Below are 25,996 nucleotides of genomic sequence, written 5' to 3'. Positions count from 1 at the left end.
GGCATCATAACAAATTAAGTGTTGAGCCTTTTCTGTTGCTGCTCCCAAACTCCTTTCCATGGGAGGCCATGCTGGTTCTCCCATCTTTTCTCTCTTTCCACTAGCAGACAATGACTTTTCTCTTCATACAGGCTTTCCTTTAAATGACTGGTTGACCAAGGGGATTTTTTAAAGGGATTATTTATTTATTTATTAGTTGTATTTATATGCCACATTTCTCCCAACAAGGGACCCAAAGCAGCTGTTGTTTTTCTTGTGCTTTTAATATTGCTCTTACTTACAAGTTTTAATATGATATTTGTTTCTTTTTAAATATTGTAATAGCTTATTATTTTAGTATTTAAATTTGTTTCTTTTAATACTGTAAGCCACCTTGGATCCTTTAGGAGAAAGGCCTCAAAGAAAGAAAGAAAGAAAGAAAGAAAGAAAGAAAGAAAGAAAGAAAGAAAGAAAGAAAGAAAGAAAGAAAGAAAGAAAGAAAGAAAGAAAGAAAACTAAATTATAAACCTCTAGTAACCCCCCAACGGCCAGTGAAATAAAGTGTTTCCACCTGTCTGTTAAAGAAGACTAAGGTTTCCCCCAGAAAAGGATTCTGCAACTCCAGGACCAGACAGTAGACAATTTTAGACAGATTTGGCTGTAGCCAAGGTGGCCAAAGGACAACCCAACAGATGTTGTTGAGCTTCGACTCTATTTTCACAACAATTCCTTGGCTAGCTAAAGTGTGGCTCCCCCCTCAGCACTGTGAATAATTTCCATGCTCACTCCTTTTAGGAAGGGTGTGAAGACAACATCTTTTCAAACTGCCCTATGATAGTGCTTTATTTATTGCACTGGTTTCGACTGCTCATTTTTGGTGACAATACTGATGGACCAATGGTCTGACTGAGTATAAGGTAACGTCCAAAATACAGGCTTGAATCCAACTGTAGTTCTGAGTAGAATTAAACGTGTTCAGTTTGAAGGGATTTACAGGTTGACTCTATTGTCTGCTACTGGTTCAGTGGATCTGCTCGAGTAGCACTAGAAACTGGATTTCGGCTGATAAAATTAGGGAGCAGAGCTTTGTTTCTGGCCCATACCTGGAACTTCTTATTTCAGAAATTAAACAATGAAAGCAGAACACCACTAACAAATTACTGAGATAATGGAACTGGACTGTTAAAACTGAAAAGAGCCACATGCCTTCTTACCTGCTGCTGCTGTAAGCAGAAAACCACCTACGTAGCAAAGGACTGCTGCCAGCTTCACCATTGTGGTGTGCTCCAACTTGTCTCTTTGTCTTTGATGCAGGTAAAAGGTTTTCTTCCTTAGTAAGCTTTGTTCTTCTTTGTTTCGACTCACTTGGCAGGTAACTGTATACTCTCCAATTTAATCACGAATGGCTTCCCATCCTGCAGATGTTCTAAAGGTCCAGATTACCCACGAGATGAAAAAGTTGGAGAAGAGTCCAAATCCAGTCCCAACAAATCCAAGAGAAACAGCCGTGTTATGAAACTCCTAGATAAACAGGCACACAGAGAGACACCTGGATTCACTAACCTATGAAGAAGAGGCATGTAGGTTAAGAAAGGGGAAGGGCCAAGTTCTTTGCACCCAATCAAAAGCCACAGATTAAGACTTTCCTTAACATACCATCTTTCCCAGAGAGAAAACACCCAGCCCTTAGACATAATTATCACACAGTTACACAGACACATAACAAAATTCTGATTAGCAAGTTAACTAGGTGTGGGCTGGATATAACAACTGCCAGGTGGATACACAGTTGGCTACAGAACCGTATTCAGAGGGTGATGATTAATGGCTTCTTTTCAAACTGAGAGGAGGTAACAAGTGAGGTACCCTAGTCCTGCACCCTGTGCTCTTCAACAGTATTATTAATAATCTGGATCAGGGGATACAGGAAATGCTAATAAAATCTGTGGATGAGACAAAATCGAGTGGAATAGCTAATACAGTGGAAGGTAGAAACAAAATTCAAAATGGATAGGCTTGAGCACTGGGCTGAAAACAACAGAATGAAATTCAACAGGGATAAGTGCAAAGTACTGCACCAAGGAAAAAGAAACCAAACACACAGTTACAAAATGCCTGGATCAGCAGTACTACAAGTGAGATGTATCTTGAGGTCATTGTAGATTTGTGTTGGTAGCTTCAGTGAAACTGCCCAACCATTTTGTCCTCTGTCGTCCCCTGCTCCTCTTGCCTTCACACTTTCCCAGCATCAAGGTCTTTTCTAGGGAATCTTCTCTTGTCATCAGATGGCCAAAGTATTGGAGCCTCAGCTTCAGGATGTGAGCACTCAGGGTTGATTTCCTTCAAAATGGATAGGTTTCTTCTCTTTGGAGTCCAGGGGACTCTCAAGTCTCCTCCATCACCACTTTACCTTACAAGGGTGAAGTATCTTTGTGCAGCTGAGAAGATAGCAAAAGTGGGGGATGGTGATTTATTCTCGTACTCAGTTATGGGTGTCAGCCACTGTGAGAAACAGAAGAGCTAGGTTTTTTTTATCAGCTCCATCAGTTTGCTTCTCATCTTATGATTATGGGGAAACATGAACATGATTCTCTCCAGTTTTGAGCAAACAATTGTGAATACACTCATCTGCTACTTCTGCGCTGACAGTAATGCTTCTTTTGTGGGTCCCACTGCTCTTTTAAATCCTGAAGCAAATAGATTTCTTTAAAATATTTGAGGATTTGACACAGAAATTCAAAGGACTATTAAGCATCACAAGTCCATGCTAATTATAACTGTTCTTTTTCAAAAAGCAGAGAGAAACTTAACTTGCTTTTTAATTCTTGACCACTGCAACTAGATGGGCCTTGCACTTCTGGAGGAGAAGATTCATTCACAGGCCTCTTCCAAGCCACCCTCAAACCATGAGACTGCTGTGGAAAAATAAAATCTGGGCTTTGACTAGCAATCTTCACTTTCAGTGAGGTGTATGGCATTTCAGAAGGGTCCATGCCAAAGCTCTATGTGTCTGTGTCTGCCCATGGTACAGTGGTGGCATTATGCAAATCCTAAACTTATGTATCAAATATATGGACTGGACTATTGAATTTTGTCAGTGGGACTTTTCCAAGATTCTTGTCATATCTCCAACTCTGGACCTGTCCTGTTTATTCCACAGCCAACGATGGGAAAACAGATGGCTCCCAAGGTAGTTTTGCAGCTCCATCAAAGTCCTTAATACCCATTTTACAAAAATGTCTTCATCAGCAATATGGAGGCAAGTGTGATCTGCCATTCTTGGAAATCTCCACGATCAGCAATCATCTTTTAAACAGGTCACCAGGTACTCTCTGAAGCATTTTACACCACAAGTACAGTATATGTGCACCATTTGGTTAAGAGCTGGAGGTGGGGGTATCCATATACGAATATGCCCACACAGGTGGCGTTAATGGGGGTCCAGCCCAACGGGGCCAGATGCTCCACTCACCAATCCACTGCGGACGTGGACAGTGCAATTCTACAAATGGTACCACAGCATGCGATCCACTCATCACCCTTCAACCTTGCAGTGAGGATTGTCCTCCCGCCTCCTGCCAGGAGTGGTGAGTGGTGAGTGGATCACACGCTGCAGAGCCATTCCTGGAATCGCGCCATCCGTGTCCACATTGGTGTGTGGACCGTCCAGCCCCATGAGGCTGGACCCTTGTTAACACCGCCTGTGCGGGAATATTCATTTTTGTATACAAATACCCCCATCTCTATTAAGAGTTCATATTCTCACCTTGATGTGCTGGAAAGTGCCTGACAGGTGAAGTCACAGAACTGGGCAGCTATCCAAGGATGATGTGAGCAGGATTTCAAGGAGTTAAAGGAGTATGGGACTTCAGAGCCAACCCGTTGGTCTTTACTCCTACATATGATCAGCAGAATTCATATTCCTTTGCCCTTCTTTGCAGGAGCACACCTTTGTGGTAGAGGGGTAAGGGAAAATGTACAGAAAGAACAGTGCTGGGTCTGTCTGGGGCCCTCTGGCCATCAGTGCCATTTGCACGGAGCTCTTTCCCCTTGGATGGCTAATAGTGACCAATTCACAAGGTATAAGAAAAAGAAAGGCCCCAAGGACCACAGTGGGAATGTTTTGCTATGGTCTACAGCTGGGAGTTACGTAAGTAGACATTTCAGTCTGAGTAGGTTCCAGTTCAACCTGTGTCAAAGGTTGCAGTTGTTTTGCAGATGTGACTACCGTACTTTCCATAATTAGTAGAGATCATAGTACAGCAGCACATATATTTCATTCACAGGGTAGGAATGCACACACACCTACACACCAGTTTTATGATATCCATAGTGGAAGTTCTCTTCCACTGCTGGCAACAAACATTCCCCCCTATTTTAGCAATGCTTTGAAGACAAGAGCCAGGGCAGTGATATTGGTTCCGTTCCTTCACCTTACTCCTGCCAGCCCACAGGTTCCCTTAACCTCTTCGCTAATCACAGCAGTGCAAGCACCCAATGAGGCTTTGAGTTAACTTCACATTATGGCTGTCAGGTGCTCACCAAGAGATGGACAACTTGGCTTCATCTTCTTTCATGGCTCATCTCCACCTCTGACTTCAGCGGAAGAACTAAAGTTCAGAAGGCAGCTGCTGCTTGAGCTGCAACCCAGCTGAAAGTATGTAAAAACGACGTCTTGTCAAAACTTGTGTGATAAGAAACAAAATTAAAGAGGAAAAATGGAAGGGGAGAAGGGGCCAAACTTGTATACACTAACAAATTTGTATACACTAACTACTTCTTCAGATAAAAATGTGTCCGAAGAAATTAATTTTGATCACAAATGCTCACAATGAAACAAATTTCACAATACTTTCTTTTTTAATTTTCTTCTTTCAGTTTTGCCAACATGCTGAGACAGACTAACAACAGACAACAGCTACTTCTTTGGAAAATATGCAAGGCTGGTTGGGAAATTACTTGGGAACCACATAGTGAACTTACATGTCAGATTTGTGCGATATAATAAAATAAGGTGAACAAAGCAGGAACGTAATTGTTATTCCCCCTAGCAAAAGGGCAAGATGTTGTGTTTGTGGGTCTGTGTGCATGAAACCACGAACATCTTCCTTGCAACCAAGAGTTCTTTGGGCTAGAGTTGAATGGTTTCCTTAAAAACACACTGACAAACAAGAAATAGTTTTAAGGTTTGTTTATTTAAAAAAAGAAGTATCACACTTATTAGGTCTTTATTTCCAGATTCTCGGTTCTCACACTCTATAGGAGCAGAATTCTAGGTGAAACTTGAACAAACTCAAACAGCTATTGATCAGTCTTATGCTGCTTTATCACAAAATGTACATGAAATACTCTTGGGATGAGCTATAACAATGTTTGTCATTATGAAGCTTAACAGTCTAATCAGATGCAAATTTATTTGGAAGCCAAGTCTCACAGAATCCTAAGACACTTTACTTCCCAAGTAGGCTTACAGGAGAACAGCCAACTCTATACCCACTTACTTGGAAATAAAGCTGTACTAAACCCTGCGGAACTTTCTTCCCAAGGTAACAATGTGTAAAATGGGCTATTGCGCCCAAATTCAGAGCATGGTCTCTAGAAGACTTTGTTACACAGAACGAGCTTATTTGGGGCCAAAACCATGCTGTTTAGGAATGACAAAAGATTTTCAGAAATTAGAAGCAATCAAATATAAAGCATTGCCCTTGGTTTACAAAATGAGTGTCATATAAAAATATTGCCACTTGGTAGAAGCAATTTGCAGTCACCTCATATATTCTTTTTGAATATATTAAGACAAATGGTTGGTACAGAACATATGTATAAAGTTATATACCGTGATGTGAAATGGATCTTTCATTTAGTATAATGCAAGGGGGGCAGTAGTATGGTGGAGCCAGGGCTCAGCATAGAGGCCATGGATTTGTGTAGCAGGGCCTATGGCATTATCCTCTGCCCCTCTCAGGTTTCATGCTTAGCTAAATCAGTCACTGCAGCAGGGAGAGAAATAGACTTTCTCAGGTATACCACTGCAAGCTCATGCTGTCCAAATGCAAATTGCTGAGGGTGATTTGGTCTTGAATAGGCAATTAAGGGTCATTAACTTTGCAAAAGACCTGTTCTTGATTTGTTGATACAGGTCAATCCAGGTTCCTACAATTCTGGACTCTCCTTATGGGAGCAAGAGTAGCTATGGGAACTGCCATGATGAGCACCTGGGCTTTCAAATTTACCACTATATAATTGAAACAAGGAGAATTAAAGGATGACAAATGTCCATCCAGTTTAAGTAAGAAATCATCACTCACTATTGTCCTGTAGAAGGCCAATCATGTAGAAATCACATTCTGTGTCCTGGTTTGTTTCAATTACATTCACAAATACTTAGCTAGAAACTATGACAGTTTTCAGAAAGCAATACTTTAAATCAAACATTTAATGATATACTGTAACTGGTTTAATTTTTTTATCATAAACTGGTGCTAACCTTGAAACTGAAACTGATTTCAGAGATTCTTTAAGAATAATTTCCTATAATGAAATCAATCCACTTACATGTTCCCAGTGGCCCCATCATCAAGGCCTTTCTCCTCATTAAATGAAACAACATAGAATATTCAGCTCACATTGTTCTAAGCAATTACTTCCTACTGATTATCTTAATGGCACTTCATGGTGTACTACTTAAGGCATCTGCAAATGAACAAATAAATCTCATTATTGGAAGTTTGTTGCCTTTTTGTTCAAAAGAAGTACAGTACGCCAATTTTTTGTAAACACAACTGCTGGCAGGGCACTTTGTAATTAATAAAGAGGCATGTGCCACAACACAGTTCTAAGTGGCAAATTGTGGTGGCTGCATTAATCTTGGTACCCTAACATAACACAATTTGGCCTCGGAGACAACAGTTGGGTGAATTGAGAAACAACTAGTGCTGCATACACTGAACTTTACTGTCAGACATGTTGGGTGGGGGAGGAGAAAAGAAACTCTATTTCCACTGCTACGTCTATATTTTAATGCAAGGTAACTTTTTTTGGTAGATGAAAGGCTGCAAGCATAACATGTCTTGAGCAATGGGCTGGACTTGATGGCCTTATTGGCCACTTATTCCATTATTCTATATTTATGGATTTTTTTGACATCACTTCTGAGTGAGAAATATTAAGAAGCACAAAGCACCCTCACTTCTTTTTATATTGCATAGGAAGACAAAGGTACAATGCCAGTTTCTTCAGAATCAAAAAAGACTTTAGAAATTGCATCTTGGAAAAGCTGCAGACAAAAGCATGTTCCAAATTGTTTTTCCCACACACTTGCCATAGTCGTGATACAGATAGAAAGAGGGTTGATTCTCAATAGCTGGAGTCAATAGGGACAAATAGGTTTAGTCTGTTCCAAAGGGGATTTCAGAATTAAGGTTGGAATTCAACTTCAGTGAAGCTGGAAAGGAGGAATTCCTGCAGTGGGCAGGGGCCAAAGAAGAAGGGAAGGAGCAGAAATGCCAGCACACTGTAGCTTAAAGCACTTGCTGACAATAATTAATTCTAAGAGGAGATATTTCAAAGGACATATATGCCTGAATGCAAAAATGGATTGTGATTCTCTGGCGCTCGTGCAGTATATAGGGCCCTCTTCATTATTTAGCCTTCTTAAAGGCTTGTTGCTCATATGTTCTAAGATCATTTCAAATTTTAAGATTCTTGCTACAAGGCAAAAGACAAAGACTTCAGGATAAAAGCAACAAATTCCAAAAATACATGTTTAAAAGCTAATAGTTAGCCAATATGCAACTTTCTAGAGGGTAAACCACAGATACAAGTACTTTCAGAAGTACTTCAGAAGGTGTTCCAACAGGACTACTTTAACACTGTTTTGTCATTTCAAAGAATATTTCCTTTGCTGCTTAAAATGTGTCGTATTTTTTTTTCAGGGAAATATGCAGGTTCTCTATCGACCTTCTGGTCTTCTTTTCATCTTAAATTCCACTATGATTTCTGCAGAAGCGTACGCTGAACTGAAAGAGAGAAAAAGAGAATGATGTTACATTCTTTTCAGTTATGAGATGCCTGAGATAGGGTCAAAAAGACGGGTTGCTGCTCTAACTCATAGGCTTAAATCCAACTGGTAAATCCACTGAATCAATGGGATTTTCTTTAAATGTCAACTCACCTTGCAGCAAATGAATTCAATGGCCTACTCTATTTGGGTCATTATTAGCCCAATATTATGTTTGAGTGTTTTCATGGGGGATTCATTTTAGGCTGAAATACCTTCCTTCTCTAGCTGGTAGAGCTAGAGAACTTTGAACCCTTCACTCCTCAACCCCAAAGACACCTAAGTCAAACTGTTCTTTGGGAATGCTGATGCAGCTCAGTGCAGAATTTCAATAACACTTCTATTCCACAATTCTTCTACAGATCTCATAGTGATATATCAGTAGTGGCGAAGCTTTTTGGGCTCGTGTGCCAAAACAGGGGTGGGGGGAACCTAGCAGGTGGTGGAGAAACCGGAAGTGGCAGCGGAACAGGGAATCCCAGGCACGGTGGTGCCTCGAGACTCCACTCCAGATCTGCCTGCTGAAGTGCCAGCACTGCAGCTGCAGCCGCCTTATTAATTTATTTTATTTATTTACAGTAATTTTTAGCCACACCATTACCAGTGGCTTCTGCGCACGGGAGGGGGGGTAGCGATCTGGTGACTTATGACCATCACTGTGATATATGCACACATATCCTGCCTTTCATTATTAGAGCAACACTACATGTTAGGTTTGGCTGGGAAACAGGGCTTGTTAACTGGTCCTCTCAGCTAGTAAACTTTGTGGTTCAGTCACGAATGGAGCTCCACTGACCAAAGTTTTTTGCAGGTACAGTTTTTGCACAAACTGTAACAAAAGCCAAACTAGCATCAGATCAAAGCCTATCTGGTCCAGCGCTTTTTGCCTATGGAAAACTACAAGCTGGCCTATTGTGCTCCTTAGAAATTCAAACTTAGAAACACATTGACACTTCTCCTGGAGGCAGTATAGAGCCATTCATGGACACTCTCCATGCATTTATCCTTTTCTAAAGCCAACCTGGAAGTCTTCACTAAATTTCGTGGCACTGACTTCACATAAATCCATATGAAAAAGTACTTCCTGTTAGTTATCCTGAATCTCCTGTATTCAACTTCGATGTATTAACTTCTTGTTATAGTATTAGGTGAAAAAAACTACAGAAGGTACAGAAGCTACAGAATCGTACTCAGAGGGTGATGATTAATGGGTCCTTCTCTAACTGGGAGGAGGTCACAAGTGGGGTACACCAAGGCTCAGTCCTGGGCCTGGTGCTCTTCAATATTTTTATTAATGACTTGAATGAGAGAGTGCAGGGAATGCTTGTCAAATCTGCAGATGATACCAAACTGCGTGGAATAGCTAATAGCCCAGAAAACAGAAACAAAATTCAAAATGACCTTGACAGGATGGAGCACTGTGCTGAAAACAACAGAATGAAATTCAATAGGGATAAGTGCAAAGTACTGCACCTCAGAAAAGGAAACCAATTGCACAGTTGCAAGATGGGGGATACCTGGCTCAGAAAACTATGAGTGAGAAGGATCCTGGAATTGTCATAGATCACAAGCTAAATATGAGCCAACAGTGTGATGTGGCTACAAAAAAGGCTAATGCTATTTTAGGCTGCATTAATAGAAGTACAGTGGTGCCTTGCAGAACGAGCGCCCCGTAGAGCGATAAATTCGCTCTACGGTGACGCTTTTGAGATCGCATTAGCGATCGCAGAGCAATGCCCCCAATGGGCGAAAATCACAGAGCGAAGGTCGGTAAGAGGTTCGCTTACCGACCTTCGCTTTGCGACCCGCCGATCAGCTGTTCCGCAGCTTCAAAATGGCCGCCGGAACAGCCGAAATGGCCGGGCGCAGCGTTTTCACGCCCTTGGTAAGCGAGGGGAGGGCGCGAAAATGCCGCCGGAACAGCCGAAATGGCTGCGCACAGCGTTTTCACGCCCTCCCCTCGCTTACCAAGGGCGTGAAAACGCTGCGCGCAGCCATTTCGGCTTTTCTGGTGGCCATTTTGGACCCACCGGACAGCTGATCGCAGCCATTTTCGCGCCCTCGTTCAGCAAGGGGAGGGCGCGAAAATGGCTGCCGGCCATAGGGAAGCATCGCTGAACGGTGAGTATTCGGCCCAATTGGAACGCATTAAACACTGTTTAATGCGTTCCAATTGGTTTTTTCTTACCACTCAGCGATGTTTCACACAGTGAGGGTTAATCCGGGACGGATTAACCTCGCTGTGTGAGGCACCACTGTAGTTTCCAAATCCTGTCAGGTGCCAGTCCCCCTCTATTCAGCACTGGTTAGGCCTCGCCTTGAGTATTGTGTCCAGTTCTGGACACCACACTTCAAGAAGGTCGCTAACAAATTGGAACAAGTTCAGAGGAGGGCAACAAGGATGATCAGGGGGCTGGAAACCAAGCCTTATGAGGAAAGGCTGAAAGAACTGGGCATGTTACATTCTCAAATGTTACATTTGAGAAAAGACTGAGGGGGTGATATGATAGCACTTTTCAAATATTTGAAAGGCTGTCATACAGAGGAGAGGCAAGATCCGTTCTCAGTCATCCCAGAGAGGAGTACACACAACAATGGACTCAAGTTAAAGGAAACCAGATTTCAGTTGAGTATCAGGAAAAACCTCTTAACTGTTAGAGCAGTACAACAGTGGAACCAAATACCTCAAGAGGTGGTCAGTGCGCCAACAATAGAGGCTTTCAAGAAAAACTTTATCAGCTGGCAAATATACTTTGATTATATTTAATAATCAAATATAAGAGTTTAGATTTGATGGCCTTGTAGGCCCCTTCCCACTTTACTTTTCTATGAAAAACACAAACCTTTCCCCCTCTATTTTCTGCAGATCATTTTAAATTGCACCTTTATTTGTTTGTTCACTTGCTTTCATCCTGCCTTGCTTCACAAAAGGACACAAGGTGGCTTACCAAGCACACAAGTACAGTGGTACCTCGATTTACGAACGTAATCCGTATTGGAACAACATTCGTAAGTCTAAATTTTCGTAAGTTGAAGTACAATTTCCCATTGAAATGCATGGGAAGGGGATTAATCGGTTCCAGCATTTCAAAAAAATACCAAAAATAAAAATAAACATAGCAAGTTCCATGCTGGGACTGCCAAAAAAAAAAAAAACACACACCAAAAACGCTGACCCTCAATCCAACAATAAAACAAAAAACTTTTTTTTAAAGCAGCACCTTACCGGTCTGAAGCCTCCTCAGCCTCCCGGGCTTCCGTCGCTGTTGCGATCACCGCAGCTGGGAGGCTTGAGCCTGTCTGGGTTTCTCTAGCCCCTCTCCTCCCAGCTCGCCTTCCACTTGCTTCGCGCCACCCTCTGTGGGCCGATGGCGGGAAGTTCAAATGGCGGAGGGCAGCGAGGAGCGAGCAGGAGGCGAGCAGCTGAAGAAACCCGGCCAGCTCAAGCCTCCCGGGGCTGGTCACCTCTGCCCCCGCCAGAGCATTCAGAAGACTCAAGCCTCCTGGCTCTGGGCTACCCCCACCACATCCCTTTCCCTAACTGTTGGGGCGAAAGAGCTACAAAGAAGCAGCCTCTTCGCCACCAACAGTTAGCACAGTAAATTTAAATTTCCCACCCTTTCCCCCTGCCTTTTTTGTGTTCGTAAGTCGAAGCTCCGTTCGCAAGTCGGAATGTTCGTAGGTAGGGATGTTCGTAAGTCAAGGTTCCACTGTACATGAAGAGCCAAGAAAAAATGATGTCGCATATCCAAAAGCCACATTTAAATACACAGGCTTGTATGAGCTCATAGGATGGCTATATCTAGCCCTTAAAGGACAACATAGCCCCTGTAGTACCTTAGACCATAGTGTTCTGGAGTTCCTTCTTACTGCAACCTCTAAAACCTCAGCTCAATCTAACCCAGTTTAATAACGAAAACACTCAAGGACAAAAGGTTTGCTTTCAAGCCACTACTGAAAGCATTTTGTCACCACTTCAATCGAAGGCTGAAAGCTTCCAGCAATCACAGACATCAATTCTTAGTCATCCTAAGCCCCACAAGCCCTTTCAGTGGCTGCAAAAGCCCTGCACTATGGAGATGAAGCAAACTCCAAAAAAAGGCTCTCGCCATAATGAACACAAACAAAAGACAAAGTTGCTGCCTTGTGCTTTTATAGGAAGCTTCTTTGTTCTGCACAAGAGTTGACAAGCAAAACTAATCTTTCCTGCTTCCAGCTTGCTTTGCTTTCCCGTCACTCTATCCAAATTGTTAACGATTTTCCCTGATGGCAATTCCTGCTAAACTTTGCTTTATTGGTCTAATCCATGTTCTAATAATAAGGGGGATGGCTGTCATGCTTCCAGCACATTCCACTACAGTGACCAATAGCTAGTTATATTCCTCTCCCCACATTAGGCCTGTAATGCAAAACCCACTTTCTTCATGTTATGCGCTGTCAACTCGTAAATGACTTATAGTGACCCTAACAGAGTTTTCAAGGTAAGTAAGATATTTTAAGGAGTGATTTTACCAGTTCCACTCCTCCAATTAATTTCCATGGCTGCGTGAGGATTCAAACCCTGTTCTGCAAACTTACCAGTGAGTAAACTCCACTCAACACAGACTTACTTCTGAGAAAACTAGCAGAGCACTGGCTGCATCTTGCTTCAGCTTGTAATTTTTAACTTAAACACACACCCCATAACCATTCCATTACCTTACAATGCCTGAAATCCTTTTCAGGAACTTACACCACTCAAGCCTGATTATGTCATCCTTGCCAGTGACTTCTTGGAAATACAAGATTTCTGATTCCCCATCACCCACCCAAAGGTTCCAATGCTTCTGTGGGATCCCTTTCATCATGGGAAATCTGCTAGGATTTGTGTGAACGGAGAGAGGAGTTTGTCATTTCCAAAAATTGCTATCAGTTTAATGATTTTACTGGCATGAACCTGAGGCATGGTTGAAGGAAACCTGAATTCCATCTCTAGGATAAAGATTAGAGATAGGGGTATTCGTATACAACTATCCCCACACAGGTGGCGCTAACAAGGGTGGTCTGACATGATTCTACCAACAGTTCCGCAGCGCACAATCCACTCATCACTCCTGGCAGGAGGCGGGAGGACAAACCTCACTGCAAGGTCGAAGAGTGGCGAGCAGATCACATGCTGCAGAGCCAATGGTAGAATCGCACCATCTGCGTCAGCGGCAGATTGTTAAGTGGACCATCTGGCCCCATGGGGCTGGACCCTCGTTAACGCCACCTGTGCAGGGATATTCGTATACAAATACGAATATCCTCATCTCTAATAAAGAGTTCTTAGATTTGCTTTCCCTTTCCTGTTGGGAAAAATCTTAACTTTTGTACTGCTTTCTGCAGGGTAAAGGTTCATTCAGATTCATTCCCACCCTCCCAGATTCATTCCAGCCTCTCTGGGTAGGGCTGGTACAGACATTTGCCTTAGAAGAACTGCTATTTGCCAGTATGAAGTAGATGGACCACTGACTGAATTTGCCACAAGCAGCTTCCTATGTTTCTACTGACTCTGTAGAAACATTTCACTGATGGCAATAATCTCACATAAGCAAGCAGAAACACAAGAAATTGAACATGATAAGTTGGTTCAATGGTCTACTGAGATGGTGTGAACTTTGATATTAAATACAGTGGTGCCCCGCATACCAACGATAATCCGTTCCGAAAAAATCATCGCTATACGGATTCGTCGCTATGCGGGGCAAAAAAGCCCATAGGAACACATTAAAACACGTTTAATGCGTTCTTATGGGCAAAAAACTCACCGTTCTGCGAAAATCCTCCATGTGGCCACCATTTTCGCTGCCCGATAAGCAAGGAAAGGGCGTGAAAACACTGCGGGCAGCCATTTTATTTACCCGGCGGCCATTTTGGAACCGCCAATCAGCTGTTTTTAAAACATCACAATGCAAAAATCGGTAAGCGAAACGCTTACTGATCATCGCAAAGCGATTTTTGGCCTATCTAAACATCGCAATGCAATCACATTAGCAATTACAAAAAAACACGCGATTCGTCGTTAAACGAATCGCTCGTTATGCGGGGCACCACTGTACATCATTTTCTTAAAAATATGAAGCATTTTTAAAACAATGGATTAGATCCAGATGTAACTTGGAATATTTTAGAATTATGTTCACTCACATCGACTCATGAATAAATTAAGTTCCACTAATTTCAAAGTGTTTAGGTAAGGCTAAATCTGGAATATATCCTGTTACTGCAATAATCTTATATTATTGTATAGCAGGCCCTGAAAAAGTAAGAAATATACTGTTTTCAGTGAAGGCTAAAAGTGCCTAATGGTTGTTTGAAGGCAAGTGATGCACTTCTATTGATGAAGCTTAGGGAGTTCAGCCCTATAACCTGACTGGGTGAATAACTTCATAGAGATACCCAGATGTAAACCACACTGAGCACCTTGGAAGAAAGTAGATACATCTGTGAGAAAGGATAAAAACATAGGCTTCTCAAAAATAAATTCCTTACCAGGAGGTTCTGCATGTGCTCCTTGTTGGCTTTCCATGTTAACATTTTCTTGATCTGCAGAGATAAACACAGTTTAGGCACCCAGCCTTCACGTTTCAAAGAAGATTTGTATCACATCTTTTATCTAATGCTGCAGGACTCATTTCAAGTACAGGCCAAAAGTTACACTGGGAAAGACAGTATTAGTGCAGTGCCTTGGTCAAGGATGGAGAATCTTCGGTCCTGCAGCTGATTTAGACGATGAGTCCAACAATACCTTACCATTGGCCATACTGAGGGAGAGTAATGGAAGCTGTAATCCAGTGACATCTGGAAGGTTAAAGGTTCCCTACACCATCTAAGTAATAAGGCCGCTATTTGATGGAGCCCTTTTCCCACCCATCTCAAATTCCCTGACGTCACTGCTTAGAGAATGTATAGGAAAATATTGTGGTCACCGTCTGAAACAAAACAATGACAACAAAAGAAAGCAACATTAAAAACGTACCTCCTGCTTTGAAGCAAAGCTTTTTCTTCTGGTAAGCTATAAAGCTTGACACTGCCCCAGCTATTGCCACAACTACTGAGCTTATAATGCCAGCAAGCATTCCTTGGGAAGCTGTGGAAACAGTTTTTTCCCTTGTTAGAAAACCCATTAAATCTATTTTTCTTTCTCAATAGTCATACACAAAACATGCTCCGTGGATTATTTTGTAAACAGCTGATTAACACACACAAATGCAAAGCTTACTCAGAAGGCACATCAGTGTTCAACCGGGGCTATTTGCAAGTAAGTATGCCTATAACTGGAGCCTAGACCACCTGCAATATCTGAAATAAGTATTATATGATCTACTACTCACAAATGTTTTGAATGTATGTACTAGTCAAAACAACATTCTTCTAAGCGTTGCTGTTCAGTTATGTAGAATTGTAAGAATGTCTATAAAACAGGGAGGATTCTGGGAATGTGGAACCAGAAGCATTTTTATCTGTGAAATAACTGGAGATAAAATCTATTTGTGGTCAAAATTAGAGACACTTCTTTCCTTGAGCTTCTTGAAAAGCGCTTATCCAGAAATAGTAGTAAAATATCTGAAGATCCAAATGACATGCCTTGAAGCCATATCTGAAATCACTGTAGTGGCTGGGAGGACAGTACATTTCATTTTCCAAGCATTTGGCTTTCAAATATATTAGAAAAAAAAGCTAACTAAAAAGCAACTATTTCAATGAGTTTTGAGAAACTGAAAAATAGTCCCTTTAAAATGCAACTGTTATGGTTAACTAACTACTACGTGTGAAGTCTTGAACCATATACTTCAAATATCCAGATGATTTCCAAATAAAGTCTGTGACTGAATGTCAGTTAAAAAAATAGAAACCAACAAAAAAGCATAAATCATCATTTTTAGTTCACTGATTTTTAGCTACTGGAAAAATATTCATTAAAATGGTATTTTTATGCAACACAACATACACAATTAAAATGGCATACATTTTTAGCACTCTTTGTCAAATTTTATTTATTTATTTATTTATTTATTTATTTATTTATTTATTTATTTATTTATTTATTTATTTATTTATTTATTTATTTATTTATTTATTTATTTATTTATTTATTTATTTCATGTTTATACTGCCTATCTGGTCAAATGTCAGTCAAACAGATAAGTTCAATCAAATCAGTCTAAAACAGCAGAAGACTTTCCAGGCACACCTTGCTTTTCTCCCCACTAATTTTATCATTGGAATAACAAGGTAAAAAGAAACAAACTTCTGTCAAAACATTTAAATGGCATATCTGTCAGAAACTTACCTGGTTCGGGTTTGGGTGTAGGCAGCTGACCCTCATATAAATCTTTGTCACTAAATCCTGTGAAAATAGAAAACTGTCAAGACAAGGTTCAAAATGACTTGCATAATTTCCTGTAGTAGTCTGTGAGGTGTTGGAACTCTTGATAAATCTTAAGCTTCTTTAACACTGCTTACGGTGCTTGGCATTTTTACCAGGAAGTTCCACTGTTACCTGTTTTGGATAACATACAAGGCTTACTACACTAACATTCAAGGATGCATGAAAGAACAGAGTTTGGAAATAACATGCCAGAATTAGCATGGTATTGTTAAATTCACTGCTTTTCCCATTACAGGAGAGGAAAGTGTTACTGCTTTATAATAAACATTTTAAATGTAACAATAATGCATTTTCTATGTGTTAAAACAGTCACTTGTGCTATAGTTGTGCGTCCACGTTGGTCCTTCCTCAAAAGCTATATACCTCCCTTTTAAAACTAAGGGTATGATGACCAGGGGTAAATGTCTGGACTGTTTGTGGAGCAGTCCAGTGCAATCTATTTCCCAGTGATCACACAACATATGGGGAATTGTATTTCATATCCATCCTGTTCTGTGCCCAAGCTGGACTTTTGTGGTTGAGCTGCAGGGCTACTACTTCTTGAGGCTGGGCTGGAACCATTCCCCAGCACACAGAAGGGTCACTTTAAGTGATATCAACCCCCTCAAAATGACCCTTTCTGGTGCAACCGGCTGTGCAGCAGTCCCACCATCTGATCGTGCCCTCATAAAACTCTGGCACTTCAAATGCTTCTGGACAACTAAGAGGCGCAGCCTAGAAGGCACAGCCAATGGGCGGAGTTTCCGAAACCTACAGCTTGGTAACCGAAATCTTATATTCGTGAACAGGAATTGGTTGCACTGATTGGTATAGCCTGTGGGACAATAAGGCTAAGGGGAGTTGTGCAACCTTCGGGTTAAGACTTTTAGGCTAGGTTTTTACATGTGTTCTGCTACAGAAGTCTATTTGGACATGATCAAAGAAATTCATGAATCTCTGTAAAATTAGTCGTGTCGGCTCCATTGGCATAGTTCTCTCTTTCTCTGTGGAGGCAGATATGAAATCCTGTTACTGGGACAAGATCTTACCACCACTGTCATCATGACTGCCAGGTTGTGGCTGAGGTGCTGGTGGTGGTGCTGGTTTTTTGGGTTCATCACCTAGTGATAGACAGATAAGAACAAGCTTCATAATACAGAAAGCAGAAGACAAGCTAAAAGGCCTGGCATTATAAGAATGCCATCACATTATTATATTTTTATTATGAAACAATATTTGTATTATTTTTTTATATCGACACTGTACTTGGCAGTTTATCTACAATATCAGCAAAGGAATTATGGCACTGATACAGAGAGGCATCTCCACAACTTTCCTGCACACTCCCATAAGTCTGTCAGTTTCCCGTTTAGCAGCTTTTATTGTCATGTACAGAGAGAGGGGAGGACGGACGGACATAGACACAGATACACATTTAAGGAATAGTTGAGTAATTACTGTCAGGAAAAGACCCAAGTATAGTAAAACAGGCAAACATGCGGCCAGATTTTGTGACCGTAAGGTCTGCAAATAAATAAATTTGGTTTCTAAATAGAGATGGCAAATGGAATGAACCAGTGGAGGTGTGGAGGCATCAGGTTTATATAGAACAATGTACTCTGGAATGAAAAATCAATGGATTATTTCTGTTTCTAAAGATACAGTACTGGTCTTAATGAGACACCTAGCAAAACAGCAGCAGTAATTCCAGATGTGATTGCTAACCATCTAGAAATATCTTTCATTAAAATAAAAACAACAGTGTTGTGTCACCTTAAAGAATAAGTGCAAATTTTCAATGTGAGATTACAATTTATAGGGCAAGATGAGTACCCAGAAACAACCTACTACAAGGCAGCCTCCAAACAGAAAACGACAGACCAGCACTGACAATCACCTCAATTCCCAAATAACAGCACTCAAATCTATAATAATACTTCCCTCTCCCAGGTTCTGAGTGGCTGATCAGTACTTGCTTATAGATAGCAAGTACTGATCAGTCACCCAGAACCTGGGAAAGTATTATTGTAGATTTGAGTGTTGGCCCAAAATCTTAAACTACTATTAATCACAATCTGTGCAACTCAGATAGAAGGATAAAGACAAGATACTGCCACAAAATTGCAAACTGTGTCCCTGCATCTACTCTGGCATCATCATTGTGGGCCCCCACGATGACACCCACAATACTATGAGCTCATTGTTTGCATGCTAATAGGATTGTGCTGTCCTTTATCAAGTGTCTCTCTACATTCTACATAGGACAAACCGGACCACCTCTATGCAGAGAACATAGAGGACATAAACAGGACATCAGAAATGGCAACACATAAAAGTCAATTTCAGATTCATGCATCCTTTCCAAATACTCTGCTACAGATTTCAAAGTTGTGTTGCGAATCAAAGAAGTTACATATGAAGATGTGTGTGTGTGTGAGAGAGAGGGAGACAGAGAGCGAAAGAGCTAGCTTTAGTCAGCTACAGTGGGCCCTCGACTTACGAACGGCCCTACATGCGAACTTTTCAGGTTACGAACCCGGCCTCATCGCAAGTAGTAAGCCCTACTTGCGAACGTGGATCGGGTTACGAACCCAAAAGGCAGGGAGAAAGGGCGGGAAATTCAAATTTCCTGCCCTTCCTCCCTGCCTTTGGAGCTTTCAAAAGGCTTCCTCCGACATCGGAGGAAGCCTTCTGAAACCTCTGAAGCCAAAAAGGCAGGAAGAAAGTGCGGGAAGTTCGAACTTTCCGCGCTTTCTCCCTGCCTTTTTGGCTTCGGAAACAAGCCGGGCAGCCGATTTCCCCCCGGCTGCGCGGCTTGCTTCTTGTTTGGAAAAGCAAGCTGCGTGGCCAGCGGGAAATCGGCTCCCTCCTTGCACCCGATGCAGAGTCCACTTGGTGCCGGGCTGGACACGAAGCAGACTCTGCATCGGTTGCAAGGATGGAACCGATTTCCCCCTGGCCACGCGGCTTGCTTTTCCAACAAGAAGCCGCGGGGCTGAGGGGAAATCGGCTCCCTCCTTGTATCCGATGCAGAGTCCGCTTCGCGTTGGGCTGAGTGGAAGGAGGGAGCCGATTCCTCCCTAGCCGGCTTGCTTGCTTCTTGTTTGGAAAAGCAAGCCAGCCGGCCAGGGAGAAATCGGTTCCCTCCTTTCACCCGACGCTAGGTCCTCTTCGCGCTGGGCTGAGTTCAGCCGGCGCGAAGGGGACTCACCGTCGGGTGGAAGGAGGGAGCCGATTCCTCCGTGGCCCGCCAGCTTGCTTCCGAAGCCAAAAAGGCAAGGAGAAAGCGCGGGAAGTTTGAACTTCCCGCGTTTTCTCCCTGCCTTTTTGGCTTCAGAGAGCTCTGAAGCCACCCATCGCGGCGGTGGGGACCCCCAGGGAGGTGTCCCAGGGCTTGCACGCCACCATGGGAGACCTCCCTGGGGGTCCTCGCCGCCGCGCTCGGTGACTTCAGAGGTTTCAAAGGGCTTTCCCCGACATCGGAGGAAGCCCTTTGAAAGCTCCAAAGGCAGCGGAACGCCGGGCGGATAGAGCAGGCTGCTCGCCCCCGCCGCGCAGAACCAGCGGACGCCGGGAGGCTTCAGACTGGTAAGTCCTTTTTAAAAAACTTTTCTGTGTGGGTTCTGGAGGGTGGGTTTGGACTGGGGGGGGTTATGTTTCTGTGGTTTGTGTGTGTGTGCGTTGTTTTTTGCAGTCCCAACGTGGGACTTGCTCTTTTTATTTTTATTTTTGTATTATCATTATTTTTTTTAAATGCTGGAACAGATTACTTCCGTTCCCATGCATTTCAATCGGAAATGGTAGGTTGACTTACGAACTTTCCGAGCTACAAACGTCCTCCCAGAACAGATTAAGTTCGTAAATCGAGGGCCCACTGTATATTCAAAGACTCTTCTTTACATTAGAAAGATTAAATAAGAACCAGCAATTCTTAGCACACTATATACACAAATAAATCAACATTCTTGTTTCATGTGAAGGATAGACCTATAAGCAGAAAGTTCTTTTGTCTGGCACAATTCTAACCTCAGCACACTTCCTGAAAAACAACTGATTACTGGTAAAAAGATGTCTGTGTAATCAGCACTATGGCTGATTGCTACTGCTGTTAACAATGCTATTGTGATTTTGGAACCCATTATCAATGTAATTGTCATCCCCTTTGTCACATCCCTCTTGGTTCCTATACGTCTACCAACTGCATATGAACTTAAGACCTGTTACATTTCCATGTCAAAGAAAGTGGATTATAATCCAGAAAATCTCAAATAGAAATACATCTGTTTCTTTTTAATGTGCTGCAACTTTTGGGGGCCTCTTTTTCAAAGTCTTCATTAAAAGTTACGGAAGGAGGAAAAGGCAATTCTTAAACTCTTTTTAAAGAGAATATTTGATCCATCTGTACAACCAAGGGGCACTTACTTATGCTGTACAATGGCAACATCTAGGAACCATATGGAGTAGACCAGATAACAGTATTTTTGAGACTTTTAATACTTACCATTGAAGGCATCTTCTAAATTAAAGCCATCTGAACAAGAAAAACATCAAGCCATTATTTAATAGGAAAACAGAATTTGCAATTCTTACACCCCAGATTCAAAATGAAACATTTCTAGTAGAATGGATAGGCGCTATTTTCAAAATGAAAAATATTAGTATCCTATATACAAAAGTAAAGTTGCAGATAAATTACAGAAACTGAAGGGACAAAAGAAAAATGTCTTCACATAGTAGTAAGCAGTTTTAAAAAGTAGAGAAATGGAGCCAATTACTCAGAGGCTGGTAAGCGCTCCAAAATTAGAGGCATTCAAGAGAAAATTACACAACTGTTTGTCAGTTCTGCTTTGATTTGGATTCCTGCATTGAACAGGGAGTTGCACTCAAGGGCCTTTATAGTCCCCTTCCAACTCAATTATTCTATGATTCTGTGAAACATGCAACTTTATTTGGATTTTGATCTTGTTCCATACATGGCCTTAAGTGATTTGCAATACTGAAGAAACTCCCCTCCATAAATTACAGCAATTAAAGAGAAAATATGGAGGTATACATACATTCATTAGTAAACTAAACAAATGTACAGCGGAAAATTTTGGCACCTAGTAATCATCAAAATGTTGAAACTACACAAAAGTACATTTATTCCCCACATATATACTGTTCAAAGTTTTGTTGCTCAGTACAGTCACTTGCATTAGAGAAGGCCCCTTGAACCAACAGAAATTTAATGAGTCAACTCCTTCATAAACTTCATTGATCCAAATGGGCCTACTCTAACTACAATTTATTATACTCAAACAAATCACAGTTAAAATAAGCTTATTTGAATCAACAGAGATCATGGAAGAGTTGACTCACAAAATCTCAACTGACTCAATGGGCCTAAAGGTAAAGGTTCCCCTTGACAATTTGTCCAGTAGTGTCTGACTCTAGGGGGCGGTGCTCATCCCCATTTCCAAGTTATAGAGCCAGCGTGTCTCTGTAGACAGTTTCCGTGGTCATGTGGACAGCGCGACTAGACATGGAACGCTATTAATGGGCCTACTCTAGTTCAATATATAATGTTAAACAACTGAAAAGTAGTGGTACATAAATATGAGATCCATGATCTGAGTCCTATAAAAAGAATACTTGTACTTACCATCTGCTGGATTCCTGGCAGGGGGGGCAGGCTGTTTTTTGTCAGGTGTAGTAGGCTTTGTTGTTGGAGATGCTGTATAAACATACATAGTACTTAACACACAGTACTCAGCTGTACTAAAGAGTGTTTTGGGTATTTGCAAAATTTCTCATTCTTGGTTATTTTATGAGTTCCACCATGCCAGGTCTCACCGTCAAGACCACACCCCAGCAGCAAGATTTCCTGACTTCCTGCAAAAATGTGACCCTGAATTTCAGCTGGTTGTTCTGCAGAGGAAGTTGACCAATTCTGGGCAGCTTAATGGCCTCTCTAGTCATTCCTGCACAGGGAATATGTCATTTTGTACAGAAAATGGCGCAGTGGTTAAAACGCTGTACTGCAGCTAAAACTGTGCTCACGACCTGGGGTTCAAATCCCAGGTAACCGGCTCAAGGTTGACTCAGCCTTCCATCCTTCCGAGGTCGGTAAAATGAGTACCCAGCTTGCTGGGGGGGCAATGTGTAGCCTGCATAATTAAATTGTAAACCGCCCGGAGAGTGCTTGTAGCGCTATGGGGCGGTATATAAGTCCAATAAATAAATAAATAAATAAATAAATAAATAAATTATAATAATCCAGCTCCTTTCTCACAGAAAAAAAATGACTATGAAACAGCTAAATGTTTTCTGTGAAATTCCCTTTGTTTCCTGGGGAAATAATATACTATGGAGAAATATTGCTCCATGAAGGAAAAAAAAAAGGAGTCATTATTTCAATTCAGTTTACTTTAATTTTTGGTGTAGTATCTCTCCAACAGTAAGAGCCTATATTATTCTCATCTCTAATCAGTTACTGTAAGTGAATTTGAGGTACAAACAGTTGTACACAGCTGAGGTTCTTTTTGCTAATTAAAACAAACTAAAAAAGTCAACTGTCATATAAGATACAATGCTTGCAGCTTATCTCCATGATGGATAACATAAATAGAAGCAAGCTATGCAAGACTTCAGGTTTCAAGCAACAATACCTGTGAAATATAAATTTAAAACTATACTAACGTACAAGCAAGCAAGCCGTGCCAAAATAGGATTACAGTACTACTCCAAATTGATTTACAAATAAACACATTTCATTCTCAGGTAACAATGCACAGAATTACAGCAAAAGTTGTCTAGATTTGCAGCAGAGCTTCTCTGTTCACAGTCTGATGTCCTGGCAACAAGCTAAACAAGCTTGCAAATGGGAGGGGGGGAGAGGAAGAGCTTTCACATAGCCCTAAAAACAAACCAGTTTCAAGTAGCTTGTTGCTTTTGCTACCAGCAAGCATTTCAGAACACAGGATTTGTGACCGAGATTCGAGGACCCAACAAAAACCAGTTTTGCCAAAGCTGCAAAAGCTTAGTTCCTGGTCAGTGCCTGAACAAAGATTGACCATGTAAGACATTCCATGTTTACTAAAGAAACAGTGGGAAACACACACTGGATGCAAAATATTAAGGAATGCAAACACTGGGAAGGGCATCAGTAAGTGGTAGAAGACGTTTTGTATACAGGAAGTGGCAAACTCAAAACTCAGCCGCTCCAGGTAGTACAAGGAAAGGATACTGCCTGAAATCCTTGAGATCTGCTGCCGTAAATGCAGGCAGTATTGAGTGAGACGAAGACATAAAGCCTGACTCCGATCTCTCTAGGTTTCCTTCCCTCCCTTAATGAGAGTTAGTACTGGAAGTGTGCAGTTGGGAGAAAGCCTTTTCAGGAAGGATGGTGAGATGAAAGCCACGAGCAGGGCATTTAGCACACTCTTGTCACCAGTATCTCTTCCAAGCTTCAGAAATATAGCACCCCTCAACCTTTTCACGTAATATACCTAGTTTGGCTACAGACAGCTTCCCTGGATCTTTCAGAAGATGGCATGCATACACCACGAGTGTTAAACCAAAATTGTTACTTTGTTCTTGACATCTAATAGCAAACAGCTTTTGAATCTCCCACCATTCCCAAGAACAACTGACTAAGAGACCCCAAGGGGCTGCTGACTTCTCAAATATGTCAAAAGCCTCTTTCCTCAGCACACACAACTAATTTCACAGTCCTCTGGATATTGGCCATGTATCACAGTAAGCTGATACAGCCTTCCAGTCATACTCCATATATTTATTTCCTACAATAGTATTTTTTTTTCAATTAAGGATTTCAACACTTCTTACTCCCCCCCCCATTCATGTTATGTTATCATGAATGTTATCCATTCCCTATTGAGATATTTTATCCTATTATTCTGATAGGGCCTCAATCGTCCCCACTAACATTGGGAGATCCAGAGTGGAGAGAGCATGACTGAATGGCATGTCGCTGCATCACTTTCTATGACTATAAGCTGTAAAAGCTGAACAAGACTCATCTTGTACTAACTACCTGTGATTCAGGAAATGAGTAAAAAGGTTCATAAGCAAGATCTTTCATCTGGATTGATCACGCTAAAATAATACAGTACCATACTAGTGGTACTCCACTCCGGGAGGCAGTGGAAGGCAGGAGGGCCTGGCATGCTCTGGTCCATGGGGTCACGAAGAGTCGGACACGACTTAACGACCAAACAACAACATACTAGTGAAGCAGAGGCAATGTGAAGATGTGATATAAATTTAAAATATATGTAATATATATGTAATGCTGCAACATTCCCATTACTACAAAACCTATAGTAAGAGTGTTAGGTTTGTTACTTACCAGGATCTAGTGCCTCACTCAAGTCGAAGTCTTGCCCTATTAAAAAAATTAAAAAGTCAATTAAGAATGTTTTTATACCAGTTGCACAAAAATGTTGCCACAAAAGCAAGGCAAAGTCCCATTTAAAGCACACTAGAGAAATGGCTGAGCACCACAGAAAAGAGGTTGGCAGCTTTTCATCTACACTAGGCTACGATGTGAGAGTCAGAACTCAAGATCTTGGCATCATCCATTAATTCCATCTGTAGCTACTGAACACTTCATTCACATCTTTTTGATTTTTTTTTTTTGGTCCCAATTCCCATCTTGGAAAATGTAAGGAATACTGCGGAATTGTGAAAAGGCACTAGCTAATACTGTAGGATCCCTGTATCTGTGGGATTGGTATCCGCAGGGGCAAGACTTTTAACCTTTGTCCCTCCCCCTTGTGTGCTATATATAGCATTTGCCACTACAATAGGACCTGTGGGATCAATATCCCAGATTTCACTTATCGACAGACTGAAAAAAAAGAAAAAAAATCCAGAAAATACTATTTTCACATGTATCATCAGAACCAGCCACTAGAGGGAGGCAGAGATGATGCTATGAATACTTGTTAGTGAAGAATAGCATGATCTCTAGTGCCCTCTAGTGACAACAGATCACATGCTCCTGCACAGTGACAAGTAGTATAGAAAAGGAGAGAAAACATGTCACACAGAATCAAGTGATCTAAGTAAGCTCAATATTTCCAATTAATGATAATAAAATAGCTAAATGAGTACAGTGCCCCCCCCAATATTATTTGGCTCTATTTTAACCCTTCATGGTGATGATAGGGCTTCATGGGGACACTCTGAGCAACAAAGATTGGGGGATTTAGGCATCTATGGATACGTGTAGCTCACCCCTGCTTTAAATCTCAGGGTTATCTGAAATGTATATCTCTTGACAAGGTGGCTGAAATGTATGCTGAGACAATAGCTGTCATCTGAAGAAAGGGTGAAGAAATTCAGAGCACTAGCGATTTTGACCATTTCAGGGCACAGAATTTAGTTCAAGTTCCACTACCTAGCGCCAGCTAAATTAAAGCTTGGAAAAGTTACTTTGTCAAACAACAAATCCCAGAATCCCGAAGTCAGCATGACTAGTGACCACCAGTGTTCAATATAGAGTGCCATTCACTAGCATTTCAGAAAAAGCATGTTCAGTTTGCCCTGAAGCCACCAAG

General features: G+C 41.6%; 2 protein-coding genes and 1 long non-coding RNA gene across 3 annotated transcripts in view; 1 reads left to right on the top strand and 2 right to left on the bottom strand.

Moving 5' to 3' along the window:
- XG (Xg glycoprotein (Xg blood group)) overlaps positions 1-3,189 on the bottom strand; it is a 34,187-nt gene extending 30,998 nt beyond the window's left edge. The window contains exon 1 of the mRNA XM_020786966.3: positions 1,194-3,189. Coding sequence (XP_020642625.3) covers positions 1,194-1,254 — 61 coding nt within the window. The 5' untranslated portion in view covers positions 1,255-3,189. The remainder of the gene's footprint in view (positions 1-1,193) is intronic.
- Positions 3,190-3,845: 656 nt separating this feature from the next.
- LOC144588152 (uncharacterized) lies at positions 3,846-7,010 on the top strand. Its single transcript, XR_013543521.1, has 2 exons — positions 3,846-4,636; positions 4,858-7,010. It is a non-coding gene; the product is annotated as an uncharacterized LOC144588152 (long non-coding RNA).
- The window catches only part of CD99 (CD99 molecule (Xg blood group)), a 35,545-nt gene continuing 14,704 nt past the window's right edge, over positions 5,156-25,996 (bottom strand). Inside the window, exons 2-9 of the mRNA XM_020786972.3 lie at positions 24,784-24,819; positions 22,075-22,146; positions 20,932-20,961; positions 17,480-17,551; positions 16,353-16,409; positions 15,039-15,149; positions 14,552-14,605; positions 5,156-7,997 (exon numbers count right to left, since the gene is read on the bottom strand). Coding sequence (XP_020642631.3) covers positions 7,969-7,997; positions 14,552-14,605; positions 15,039-15,149; positions 16,353-16,409; positions 17,480-17,551; positions 20,932-20,961; positions 22,075-22,146; positions 24,784-24,819 — 461 coding nt within the window. The 3' untranslated portion in view covers positions 5,156-7,968. The remainder of the gene's footprint in view (positions 7,998-14,551; positions 14,606-15,038; positions 15,150-16,352; positions 16,410-17,479; positions 17,552-20,931; positions 20,962-22,074; positions 22,147-24,783; positions 24,820-25,996) is intronic.

Source organism: Pogona vitticeps, chromosome 3 (assembly GCF_051106095.1).
Source record: "Pogona vitticeps strain Pit_001003342236 chromosome 3, PviZW2.1, whole genome shotgun sequence".
Lineage (NCBI taxonomy): Eukaryota > Metazoa > Chordata > Lepidosauria > Squamata > Agamidae > Pogona > Pogona vitticeps.
This window is presented reverse-complemented; position numbering and strand designations above follow the sequence as displayed.